The following is a 14,443-nucleotide window of genomic DNA, read 5'->3' as shown; positions in this document are numbered from 1 at the left end:
GTTTGTATTGAAATAAAAATGATGGATATATGAACTGACACTAAGGATATTAGACAACTGCAAAAAAAAAAAAAAAAAAAAAAAAACTTTAGAGAAATTTAATTTGGCACTTTCAAACTTAGTGAGCGCCTTATCTTACAGACAAGACAATACATCTAAAGATTGCACTTCATCAAGCACAAGTAATGAAAAATGCAGGAGGAGTTTCTGGGACAGGAATCTGTTGCGTATTCTTTCATACAAAATGATTATTTAGGTACGTTTATGAGAGACCCTCATATAAAATTTAACTGGCAACTAGTGCAAATTGTAATGATTTAGCAGATATTCCAGCAAGCTGGTGTCTTCATGGCTTGACAGAGTTAAGAAAGAATTATATATATATATGTATATATATATATATATATATATATATATATATATATATATATATATATATATATATATACATTGACAACAGAATTTGGTGACAATGGTGAAAATTTGCTAAAAATGTTGGTGAAAGAAAAGAAAAAACACTGAACCAAAATAAGAATAAATAACCAAAAATAATGTTGTAGAGAGACTGCAATTGTTCTCAGAATAGTTTTTACATTATAGCTGTGCACAAACACTGAAATGTGTAGATATAGGCTGAACTGCACTGAAAGAATGTTCTGATTCCAAGCATGGGCAGGCCATTGCCACATCAATATCTGTTCAAGCATATTCATCCGTACATAGCATGCAGCAAAGACAAATATCACTTTGTAAGGGCAGGCAGCATGGCAAAATTGCATGGTTTTGGTCCTTTGGGATCCTGGAGGGAGCTTTCATTTTTAAAGGATAAAAGCAAGGTCTCATATGCTGGCATGAATGTTAAGAGGTCACATTTGGTCATTGACACCCATATTTATCTGTCCACTCCGAGTTCTACCCACCTAATGCCTAGATAAAAGCCTGCCCATGACATGAGAGATGATTAATTTTCACTATGTTAGCAGAACAATCAATTTTAAGATGGAAGTATGAAGATAATGTGGATATATTAATATCTACTCTCAGAAGAGTAATAGGCTTCCAATATTACAACAACTAGAAAGGCTAGGTCAAAGGATCTCTTGTGACCAAAACATTTGTTATTTTTAGGACCAGTTCACTTGTAAACAAGCCAAATAAGAACTGTCCACAAGGTGAAGTGCAAAAATATGAGTAAGCCTGAGAAAACTGATGTCATATGTCTGAAAGTCTGGAAATTATTGACTGTTGACAACAATACTATATTGAGCTTCATTGTAAAGTAGTCCTGTATTTCTTTCTCATTTATTGACACTTTCTGTACAAAATTTGAAGATTAAGGCCATGACCACACAAATCCTTTTTTTCGTTTGAAACCTCTGTTTTCTGTTTCCTTCTGTTAATGTCATCGTTTTCGTAATTCTCTGTTATGAATTCTCTGTTATGTTCTAGTGTGGATAAATGTAGCAAAATCAAACTAAAATGTATTAGTGTGGATGGGACTAAAGTCACCCAGAATAGATGGTTGTATAATGTTAGCGCTTGCTGCAATGGAAAGTTGTTTAGAATGTCAGCAGTGCTAGTTCTCCCAGCTTGACCAGCTGACAAATGCCCAAAACCCCTCTTAAACCATCAAATCTGACCAGTGCAAAGAAGCTTGGTAGCCTGCTAAGACAGGCTAAAGACTGTAGGCTGGTTTAAGCTTTATTTCAGCAAGGAATAAAATGTGAACTCCATGCCAATTCAAGATTTAAAATGCTGTATTATCTGGAGCTTCAGAAATATGGGCAGAAATTGTAATAAAATTGGTGGACTATCTCTTCCATTCCAAATAATGATTACAGATGGACATTTCTAAATTCTGCTACCACTGAGTGCAGTTGTGATTTACATAAATGTGATTGACCATAACTCATGTTGTGGTCAGTTCAGATGGTTTTAGTCCATCACTGATGATATTAGGTAGGTTTGAGAGCCCATGATAAAATTGTGGCATTTACACTGGATCACAGCAAAGTAAAATGGGTTCTTAAAGTAATGTTGGGAGTGCACTTTCTTTTGCCTTCATCATAAACAGTTCTGGATAGATTTGCCGTGAGACCAACTGCAAGTGCTTTTAGCGCTTTGTGAAGTTTGCAAACCGATAAATATCCATGGTGCTCTCAATAGAACTTCTAATGGACCTACTTATTCAATGAGGGGGTATCAAAAATGTCATCCTTTCCTTTTGTGGTACATCAGTTCGTTCATTTGGCAGTTTCAATAGCTGTCTTCCCTCCATCTTGTCCTTGGCTGAGTCTCATCAAATCTGCTGAACATCAGAAATTAGCATTTTCTACACATGTACAAAAAGCTTCCAGGAGACGCTTGCTATGTCCAATAACCAGCTCTTTGTGGATTGTCGCTTGTCAGATACAGACTTTGAGACACTTCATGTTAGCTCTGGTTCTCTTTCTGCAATTCTTCCTCAAAACTGTTCCACAGCTGTCAAATAGTTGAATGGAGAAAGAGCAGAATGTGATGAATCATATTATCCAGCGTCCAAACATGTTCAGGAAAGAGGCCCATTGACCTCTAGGGCAGCTTTGCCTCTTTGTTGTACATTTCCTTAATTTTTTACAAGTTCAAGTATTATCTTTTCTAATAAAAATAAATAGAAAAACATGAAAAATGAGCAACACCTATAATCTACATTTCTAATCTACTTCTCGGTGCAGAAGACAGCTACCAGAGCATACTGTATAACCGATTCCATCTAATGTAAGTCCAAAAATGTCTTTATCTTTAAACAGGCTGCTGGATGCAGACCTAAAGACCTACTCTTTTCTACGGTTAACATTATTAATCATTATACTTGCAGCTACAAGGTAAGAGTTTATATATATATATATATATATATATATATATATATATATATATATATATATATATATATAATATTTTAAAAAGCGTGTAGTCCTTTGGTCCCTATTTCCTAAGGAATGATGCATGTAGATATTCCTGGATTCTCTTCCAGAGCGCAGATCACTCGTTACCAGTGTAGGCACAAAAACCAAAATGGCAGCAGGCTGGTGTGTGTGCTTGTGTGTATAGAGAAATATCAATACATGAGGATTTACTTTTGTATCTGGTATGCATTTTGATGTGTATAGTGCATGTAAAGGCTAGAATATTTTGAATGCCTCTGCAAATGTTTGAGTGTGTGTGTGTATTTGTATAGTGTATATCTGTTTATGCATGCTTTGAGCATAATGTGTTCATAAAGTTTTTTTTTTTTTTTCAATCTTGTCTAAAAAAACAGCAGCAAAAAAGTTGCCAAAGCAAAAAAGGGGAAAAAAGAAAAAGTTGGCAGAAAAAAAATCCTTTGTTGCTCCCACTCTCTGTGAATTTCTCACAAAATTAAGGGACTGCCGCTCGCCGTCTGTGATATGTAGCAGAGCAAAAGTCTTTGATACTGCACTTGTGGAAATAAGGTGTTGTACGTCCTTCATCCTGACAGAGAGAAAGAGAGACAAATGGGAAAAACAGAAGAAGAGAGAAATGAAGGAGAGAAGAAGAGAGAAAAAAAAAGAGTAAATTGAAGACAGTCGTGAAGAACTGAAGATTCTAGAAGCTTTAAACACCAAAAGGCAACATTTAAGGAAGCACAGTGTGAGAGAAAGATAAAGAATCACTCTCCTGTATTTCCTGTTATGTAACATACTTTTATTGTGTTACTGTCCTGAAAACCTCAAATCACAAGTCTGTTGACATGATTCTCAGGAGTACATGTCTAGGATCTAGGTCACCCAAAAATCCAAAGGAAAACAATAAGAAATTAAATTTTTCATGAAGAAAAATAAGCCTATTTTGAGGACCATTAAGATTTTTTGCATTCTTCATGACAATGAATCACATTTTCCTCCCAAAATTATCATTACTGTAATACTTTCAGCTGTTTTATTTTTTGTTTGATTTTTTGATCATTCTCATTACTGACTATGTTGATTTTCAATTAGATTCTTTATTTCTGTAATATAGTATTTTTTTTTTTTTTGCATAACAGTAAAAAATAACAGTAATTCAATGATTAATATAAGAATAAATTACAGTCAGTACAACAAAAACTACCATGATGTATAAATACTCAATTCCTGTGAAATATAATTTCACAATGCAAAAACTCTGAATGGTCCAAAAAGTAAGCTTTTCTTTACGCAAATATAATTTCTTATTTCTTACTTTTGGTTCGGAGATGAAATATGCCCTTGACATGTTCTTGACAAGTTTCATGAGATTTTCATATCTATTTGTCCATAAATTGCATCTTGAGGTATTCTCTGTTGGGCAAAAACTGCTCGAAGAGCAAAAACATTTATATAAAATCTTTACAAGAACAGAACTGTTATTGATGAAACCAAATTGGCGAATGTATGTTTTCTAGGACAGTAACTGACTAAAATGTTTGACTTCAGGTAGCTCATGTAAAATACTGCAGCCATCATGTGTTACTATCAGAGTGAAAGCGTATAAAGACACAATACAACACAATGACTGTCATGTAATTACCAACAGATGTTGTATACTCAGTTTGCTAACACACTATGCACTTTGAACAGCACAGAGGGTTTGCCAAATGACACAAATATACACAGTATGATGCCAAAGCTCCAGTGATTGTTTGCTTTGGCAATACGTTTTTTATGCATTAAAAACAAGACAAATACAAAAACTGACTAGTACATTTTTTTTATAGAAGCTGAAGATTGTTTCTCAGGCTATGTTTAGAGAAATACACAGAAATTTGGAGCAGACTTATTAAAGACTTAAATTTCAATTAAAAAGGCTATTTTTAACATGCTTTACTTCAGGTGGTTTGTTTGTCGCCAACAATCATGATAAAATGATAGTTACAATGAACACCAAACAAATATGATGAAAAGACATATGATCTCTTTTCTGTCACTATTGTTATTTCTTATCTCTCGTGTATGTCTCATTTGTTTTTTAAAACAATAATAATAATAATGCTATTATAAATGAGCAGTTAAGAGCTGTTAAGCTGTGGCTGATCTGAACAATACATCTTTTACTAAAAGCTCCCAAAAACAAAAGCATCCACCACAAACACTGACACATATTCTTTTTTTTTTTTTTTTTACCGTTTTCTCCCCAACTTGGAACGCCCAATTCCCAATGTGCTCTTAAGTCCTCGTGGTGGCATAGTGACTCGCCTCAATCTGGGTGGCGGTGGACGAATCTCAGTTGCCTCCACGTCTGAGACCGTCAATCCGTGCATCTTATCACGTGGCTTGTTGAGCGTGTTACCGCGGAGATGTAGTGCATGTGGAGGCTTCACGCTAATCTCCGTGGCATCCACGCACAACGCACCCCACCGAGAGTGAGAACCACACATTATAGCGACCACGAGGAGGTTACTCCATGTGACTCTACCCTCCCCAGCAACCGGGCTAATTTGGTTGCTTAGGAGACCTGGCTGGAGTCATTCAGCATGCCCTGGATTCAAACTCGCAACTCCAGGGGTGGTAGTCAGCGTCAATGCTCGCTGAGCTACCCAGGCCCCCCAACACTAACACATATTCTAAACCAATACCAATGCATTCCATTTTTTTTTTTTTTTATAAAGTTTTTTATCACTTAGTGTTTTGACTTAAAACTAAAGTGACTGGAAGTTAAAATAAAATGTAAAGCACCTGAAAAGAGTGCCGGGATATCAAAGTGCCTTCCATTATTCCAGAGACAGACGGCATAGCAGGAAAAACAAAGCCAATGAATGTTTAATATCCATTGGACAGTATTTTAACAGGGACTTCAGAGACTTTTAAAAAATAATTACGAACTTTAGCTGTCAGCTGTAACCCTATATCTGAGCCAAACAAAATTGAGAACCACTGATTAAAACAATCTTTTACCGTAAAAAAACCTTCTGTTTGCACACTAAGCTTTTAAATGTCAAAGTGAACAAGCTTTATTTCCAAAACACAAAAATGCACACCAGAACAAACAGAGCTTGTGTAAAGAAAAAAAGATACAGTGAGCAAAATATCCACCACACTCAACTGCACACGCACAACAACTCACGGTACAACAGCCAAAAGGGGCAAAGGTCACAGCCCATCAGAAATTCACCAATCAGCATTTGAATTACGGAGAGCGGCTACCAGATATCAAAAGAGACCATTTGCACTCCACCACTGGAAACAATAGAAATATATAGAGATAGAAATGAGTTAACGGCACGTCATGCCACTGTCACAGGCGGTCACATGACGTCATCCACAAGAAAGTGACACCATTGGGGGGTGGGGGGGTTGGGGGGGGTGGCGTTGAACTTACAGTAATGGAAAGCGTTTCCCCTGAGTGCAGACATGTGGCTACAATAGAGCGCAGCCATCCTGAGCTAGCATTTGCCCTGCCGGGTTAGTTGAATGGAAAAAAACACAAGAATCGATGGCATTGTTCTTTTCAGCTTGGTATTAGTGCCTTGTGATGAGTATTATTTATGAATTTTTGTTTAGTAGTTAAAAAATGACAAAGATTCAAATGATAAAACATAAAGACAAGTGCATTGATACACTGTAAGTATTTTAAGCCTTAATGAGTTTAAGACAAAAACACGTATAAACAAAAAGGATTGGGACAAGACTTTGAAATTTGAAAAAAATCAAACACACACACACACACACACACACACACACACACACACACACATCTTGAGGTGAACACGTTCTTGTGTGATTGAGATGTAGATTATGATGCCCGTCTGTTAGTGTTTAAACTTCAAAAGTATAATTCACCTAAAAATTAAAATTCTGTCTTAATATAGTCACCATCATGTCGTTCCAAACCTGTATTACTTATTTTCTTCATTGGAACACAAAAGTGGACATTTTTAAGAATAGTGATGTAAATGGGGATGATTTTCAGTGAATAACTTAATAAATATAATACATTTTGGCCCATTTCTCAATCAAAGCTAAAGAATGACTGCAGAACACTTGAAATATAGCACACAAGTCGTAATGTACTACTTTTAACCTCTTAAGACCCGACCGTGACTACTGTGTGCATTTTCCATTTTCTTTTTTGATTTGTAACTTGTGGCATCTAATAAACATGGGAAAAAAATTCTAGAGCAAATAGTTTTTCTAAAAATGTATGTCCACACATACAATATGTGGACAGCGGGACTATGTTGTGAAATTTTTAATAATACCAAGCTTTTTTATTTCTTTCTTTCTTTATTTATTTTTCATCAAATTGTTTATTATGTTTCTAGGAGTGTTGGTTATTCATGTTTTTGAGACGTAACAGACATTATAGCTGATTTTCTGTAAAGCTGCTTTGGAACAACGTGTATTGGGAAAAGCACAAATAAAAAAAACTATACAAATAAAAATGATTTGACTTATGTTACAATAGTTTTTTTTTAGTTTTTTTTTGTTTTTTGACTTTGGCAACAAAATCTCAATGTTCTCTCTTTGAACTGTCAGACAAACAAACGATAGCCAGTGCTGAAGCATTTTACCAATCAGAAATTAGCATAATTAATCCTGATACAAGTAATGGCCAGCATCATCCAATCACTTCCAACCATGTTAAAATAAAATTATACATTATAAATTCTGAATTCAAGTACTTATTAACATTGTCCCATGTCTGCCAATCATGTTGAGTAGTTCAAATTTCATCTGCAGCCCGAAACTGCACTTTTGATAGGAAGTTTGGATTGAATTCACATGGCTTCATAGGAAAGCTATAGGATGCTCCCTTGCTCCCTATTTAGAGAATGATAACCTACAGTGTGCTGTCTGTCTGCACTGGTCTCAGAACAGTTCGAAATGCACTTTATTTTCATCCTAACTCCATATAAAGCCTCTTAAAGCAAAAAAAAAAAAAAAAAAAAATTCTCAATAGTAAGCATAGGATTTTTAATAAAAAAACCTAGTACTTTCATCCACTATAGTGTACGTTGTGTTTAGCAGCGTGGTGTTTTACAATAAATCACTCAAATAAAAAAATAAATAGCATATCGGATGAAACTAGAAACTCTAATCTTTTGACTCAAACAGGTTTCAATGTAAAAACGTAATTAGGTTTCTTACCAGATTAAGTTTTGTTGACATTTCTCCCAAAGACAAACTCCGCTGTAATCGGCGCCATGTTGTTTAGCCACATGACTCTGTGCATCGAAAGTTTAATCCTTTACTGACAGCCAAGAATGTCTTGAACTGAGATTAAAATTAAAATTATTATTAATACAATGTCCACGAATGGGGTCGCACAAGGTTAAGATACTTTTGTGGAACTTTTTTTTGTCTTTTTTGGAGTTTGATAGTGCCTGGTCACTGGAAAAAAGCAATGTGAACATTCTGTTAAATGTCAACTTTTGTGTTTCACAGAAAAAAAGAAAAAAAGCCTTACAGTTTTGGAAAAACATGAGTGTGAGTAAATGATGACAGCATTTTTAGGTAAACTCTCTCTCTTGAAACTATCTCTCTGTAAGTCTGCAGTTCAAGTACTGTTCTGTTCCTCATAGCTCAGCTCCTTTGTTACTTAATGCACCTATCAGTAATTCATCAACAATTAATTAAAACTAATGAAATCGTTACTTTTTATAGCTTTTTAAAAGACACAATTAACTCCTGATGCCTGTCAACTGACAGAAAGCAATTTTACAGAGATCTGCCTCAAGGTTTATGCAGCGCACTTCATTTAAAAACACAGCAGCTAAACCTGTTTCTCAAACAGGAATACAGTACAGACCACTTGATCGAACTGTATGATAGTTACATCATGTATTGACACCAGCAATGAAAGTGTCTCTGACCTGTGAGTGGACGTGATATTGGTCAGTTCAGGGTCAGTACGGGCGGTTGGCATCCTTTGGCCGCTTGAGCTGAACTTTGAGTCTCTTCATGCCGATCTGAAAACCGTTCATGGACTGAATTGCTGCCTGAGCGCTTGATGGGTTATCGAAGCTTACAAAACCTGAGAGAGAGAGACAGAGAGAGACAATTAAATTAACTGGATAATTTTCTTGCTGCATAATAATAACAAGACTTTTACATTTATGACAGGAAATGTGAGTTGTGCTTGCTTCTGTTAAGCTTGCTGCAACAATGCTCGGATGTTGCCAGGGTGTAGTTATGCAGTTGCTAGGGTGTTCTGGGTGGTTGCTTACTGGCCCAAGTCAAAAAAGCCCACACTCAAGTCTCTATGATATTCTGTTCTCTAGATATTGCTCGGGTTCTTCCTTCAGTGTCAGTTTGTGGGATTTTTTGGCCAATTTTATCATTCGGCAGGCGAAAACCGTAAGTCTAATCACTTAGTAAAGTAATAGCACACCCCTTCTCAACAAGCTGCACGATTTTAAGCATTATTAATGTCTGCAGCACAAACAGTGTGGGACTGTTGATCGTGGGGTGGTGTGAGTTGAACTGGAGCTTGGTTCTTCTCTGGTCTTATCACATATCACCGACTGATGGCACAAATTTTCCGCCTGCCAGCTGATTTCATCGACATACTGCAGCTCCAATTGAATTTGAGAGGACAGACCATGCTTTTGTCAGACACAGACGAGATAAGACAGCGGCTTTTACAAACCCTGTTAAACAAACGCAGACAGAGAGAGAGAGATGAGCTGTCAGACAGCATGATTCGTCATAAATCTCACACATATCTCTCTCGCTCTCTCCATCACCAGCGACTGAGACTGAAATGAAAGGAAGACAGAAATGAAAGAGTGAGTGGATGGAGAAATGGTAGGATAGGCATATTGCTATCTCAAACCCTATTGAACTGACTACCTAGAAAGCATTTTAAAGACCCAGTAAAAACAAAAAGAGGTCATCTATTGGCCAGTGTACTCCTAAAAGTTAAAATAATTTTGAGATCATTTTTTGTCCATTGAAACATCCCCCCTTCTAATACATTAAGAAATACATAAACGCATGCATGAAAACCGGCATTTCATGGGGATTTTAGGGCATAATAAGCAAATTAAACAACTCATACAGTTAAGAAGAGTGACAGCATAAAGCAGATAACTGTGTAGATACACCTACTCATTCTTTATTATTAACTTTTATTAACTAGTAGAATTACAGTAATAAGTTATAAAAGTAGTAATAATAAGTCATCAAAACTGAAATAATGCAAGTGAAAGTATGGCAATTATGTAGTGACCAAAAATATGTTAAACAAATCAAAGCTATCTTATATCTAAGCTTCTCTATAGTACACTGTGAGTGTTTTGTGTGTCTATTTGTGTGTTTGCTGAATACTTTAGTTTACAGGACACTTAAAAATAAATTTTACTTCACTTAATCCCGCTCTGATAGTGAGCTTTGATCAGTGTTAAATGTCAACATTGAGCAAGTTAACAGTGTAGATTAGAAATAACACACTGTTACTTTAAACCCTGCAAACATCTCCAACTGTTTCAGACACGCTTCAAGAAGCATTTATCTGCTGGTTTATTGTTAAGATGTTTGGACAAATGCTTAATAGAAATGTATTGAAAAAAGTACTAGACTTTTAATATATCATGAGTCTTTGTCTTGACTCACACTGTCTGAAACAGTAAATACATCTGCCATCGATACAAAAATAACCAGAAGGCTTTTAAGTTGACACTGGTTTTATGATATCTTTTTTTTATTTTTTTTATGTGACCAATGAAATTGGTTGATGAGTTACATGCAAACAGTTTGGTGTATCAAAAATACTTTAAAAAACTTCTGAACAGCATGGTCTCAATATCATCTGAACCAAATTTGGTGAAAATTCACTGAAAGCTTTAGGACAAAATCAGAAACATTTTTGACATATATTTGAAATTGAAACAACAGTATCAAAAATGAATTTAGTCTTTATACCATTTGGTTTAAAAGTTCTAAGTTGAAAAGTATGTGCTAGAGGGACTGGCAAAGAGACCTCAAAATTGGCACCACAAATAATTGGACCCTTCCCAATCAGTGTGCCAAATTTCACTACTTTTTACCATATGGTTCTATGGGGAAAAAAAAAGAATAATAATACAAAAAAATAGATACAATACAGTAGGTACCTTTAAACCTTCAGTAATTGGTCCCTAATGAGACAATATATGAAAGATGTATAAAAGCATACATGACCCTGAGAGGACTTTCTCATATAAGCAAATTAAAAACTTAATAAAGTCCTTGTTTGCAATTATTGCAGTCTTGTAAAGTGTCTTTAAGCGCAGACACAAATGCTGTTTATAAAAGAATAAATCATGTAAACATGATCAGCCATAATGTATATGGATGGTTTATAAGTTGGTTATAGAGTTTGTTTCACAGAACCAATGAATCAACTTCACATGGCAAACCTATGGGAGTTGCGAGCATGTTTAACCAATCGCAAGTGATAAATGCACGCAGAATTCTAATTCCAGCACATTTCGCTGACATGATAAAGTAATGAGGTAGTGTATGTTCCTTTCCACACTGGAGGAAGCAGATGAATAAGACGTGATTGAATTTCTTCCTAAACAGCATCTTTATCTAATTTTATTGCAACTTTGGAAGGAGCCCGTGGGTATACAGCGACAACCGAGCAGAGGAGGGGAGCGTATTTGTCAGCCAAGATCTTAATGAATAGTGATGAAAATAAACTTTAAATGTAAAGATGAAGAAACCTCAGCAAGGCAGGAAGCACATTATGAGAAATATAATGATCACCACATACAGGAAGCACTTCACAGATTCTATGCAACTGTAAGGCTGGAGTTCTGGAGCGTTCTAGAATATGGCCATGTGGTAGAAGATCTTTCAGAAGGGTTGTTGGATTCTGGGTAAGTTAGTTGCCAGGGCTTGTAGGAGCATCAGCCCTGAAGCTATAGAATGTTGGGGAAGCTACTTTGAAACTGTATGGTGTCAAGCCACAAGTTACTCAAAATTTAAAGTCCAACTACAGTCATTTTGAAATCAAAGTATTCATATACCTCAAAAAAAGAGGATTTCAATTAGTATAACAGCATTACTTTGCATTTGAACAGATCAATTTGCACTAAATGTCACTAATGAAACTACAAATCACCATAATTTATATAACAGAGTTACATAAATATAAACTCACTTAGCACTTTATTAGGAACACTATGGTCCTTATAATGTGCTTGACATGGTCTTCTGCTGTTGTAGCCCATCCGCCTCAAGGTTCGACGTGTTGTGCATTCTGAGATGCTATTCTGCTCACTACAATTGTACAGAGCGGTTATTTGAGTTACTGTAGCCTTTCTTGAATCAGTCTGGCCATTCTCTGCTGACCTCTCTCATCAACAAGGTGTTTCCATCTGCAGAACTGCCGCTCCCTGGGTGTTTCTTGTTTTTGGCACCATTTTGAGTAAACTCTAGAGATTGTTGTGCGTGAAAATCCCAGGAGATCAGCAGTTACAGAAATACTCAAACCAGCCCGTCTGGCACCAACAATCATGCCATGGTCGAAATCACTGAGATCACATATTTTTTCCTCATATTGATGGTTGATGTAAACATAAACTAAAGCTCCTGACCCATATTTGAATGATTTTATGCATTGCACTGCTGCCACACGATTGGCTGATTAAATTATCGCATGAATAAGTAGGTTTACAGGTGTTCATAATAAAGTGCTATGTGGGTTTATATAATGGCAGCATTTAACTAAATGTGGTATTATTTAGTAAAGTTATTGTAATAAATATTACAATATTATTTTGGATATTGCTACAAAAAGATATGAAATGCCATGCATCTTTTGGACCGATTCATTTAAATAACAGAACAAACCAATTCACTACAACAAATCATATTTCTCAATGCTTAATATGAGAGAGGACATTTTAAGCATTTTTTATTATCTATATTATTTTATTTAGCTCAACTGTAATGCTGTGTGTGCAATACAATGTGACAAAAAATAGTGATGTAGCATTTTGTGACGTGACACAACTCTACTACTTACTGGAAAAATTAACCTTACAAAAATCGAGAGTTCATGACAAATTATTACCAATTATTTTCATATGCACATGAGTTTTGCAGCAAACTTGCGGCAAATTGTTCATTGTTGCCAAAGGTTTGCTGCAGGTTAACCGCAACTGGTGAAGAGCTGCAAACTTCTGGCAAACATCTGTGGTAATGTGCTACAAATTGTGGCAAGTTTGCGGCTGGTTTGCCAGAACTCTAGATTTTTTGTAATGGTAAGCATTTTACTGTTTTGAAAACAGCTGAGCTACTGTTACACTACTGTAATATAGTTAGTAGAGTCGCTACCTTTAGTTAGTTACCTCCAAAACTGATAGAAAGATTGCAGATAAAGGACTGGAATACGGTGTCTCGAGGGTGAGAAAAGCAAAACAAGCTCTCTTAAAGAGTGAAATGTGAGGAAAATTATGGCTATTAGAGAGACATAAATGAGCTCTCCTCAAATCTCCAGTGTGACGAAACTTATAAGCGCTCGATGATGAGCAGAACCCGATGGGAACGATAAATTCCCGTTCACCGGTGCATGCCTGCTCGCTCACACATGACGGCACTTTCTGAGCTTTAATTGCAACTTGTTTAGTGTAGACGCTGGAAACAAAGGCACGAGATGAACTAATTGTGCTAAGTAAAGAAGATTTCCAAGAGGATCGTGCCAAGACGACAAGCTTGCTCCCTTGAGTGTCTGAAGAGCATTGCGAGTACTCACCAAAACACTTGCTCTGATTGGTGGCACGATCCACAAAGACTTTGGCGGAAATTACGTTGCCAAAGGGCAGGAACATTTGCATGAGCTCTGCGTCACCGAACTCTTGCGGCAGATGGTAAATAAACAGGTTACAACCCTCCGGTCCTGCAAGAGACCAAAACAGACAGAGGAAGATAAAGTCACGCAGATTAGATTTCACACAGACAGACCCAGAAGACCAACATGGCATGCATGCAAATATGTACTGAAAGGCTAAATTGTTCTGTTGCCACCTGTTTTCAGCCTGTGATCGTCAAAGATTCAGATATTATCATCTTTGTTAAACTGATATTTGATTAAATGTGGATAGGGGATTTAAAGTCATCCAGTAAAACGTTTTAGGTGTGGCTTTTGGGATAAATGGAAATAATTCCTCAATGTCTCAAGGTGCATGGCAGAACTCTAATGGTGCAAACAGTTATGCCATCAATGTGCGCTACCTGGACGGCTTTTGTGGTTGCATGTTGTCTCTGTGTTTATATCCGTGTCTCCTGCTGAACGCGGCTAGATGCGTTTTACAATATGGCATAGCCTTTCTGCGGACGCCCCCTTTACTCCGGGCTCCCCTCAAGCCCGGGCCAAAAGGTCCAGTTAGACCCCCTTATCAGTGCCCCTGGATCCAACATATGAGTTAGGATGGTTTTTCAGGTAACTAGTAAGCGTAACAATTGATGTTCTGAGTATCTTACGAATTTATCGGAAGTTC

The 14,443-nt window shown here is 36.4% G+C and overlaps 1 protein-coding gene across 1 annotated transcript in view; it reads right to left on the bottom strand.

Moving 5' to 3' along the window:
* Positions 1 to 3,026: 3,026 nt before the first annotated feature.
* celf6 (CUGBP Elav-like family member 6) overlaps positions 3,027 to 14,443 on the bottom strand; it is a 186,641-nt gene continuing 175,224 nt past the window's right edge. The window contains exons 11-13 of the mRNA XM_051724999.1: positions 13,699 to 13,842; positions 8,828 to 8,988; positions 3,027 to 3,489 (exon numbers count right to left, since the gene is read on the bottom strand). Coding sequence (XP_051580959.1) covers positions 8,861 to 8,988; positions 13,699 to 13,842 — 272 coding nt within the window. The 3' untranslated portion in view covers positions 3,027 to 3,489; positions 8,828 to 8,860. The remainder of the gene's footprint in view (positions 3,490 to 8,827; positions 8,989 to 13,698; positions 13,843 to 14,443) is intronic.

The sequence above is a fragment of the Myxocyprinus asiaticus genome, chromosome 18, assembly GCF_019703515.2.
Source record: "Myxocyprinus asiaticus isolate MX2 ecotype Aquarium Trade chromosome 18, UBuf_Myxa_2, whole genome shotgun sequence".
NCBI lineage: Eukaryota > Metazoa > Chordata > Actinopteri > Cypriniformes > Catostomidae > Myxocyprinus > Myxocyprinus asiaticus.
This window is presented reverse-complemented; position numbering and strand designations above follow the sequence as displayed.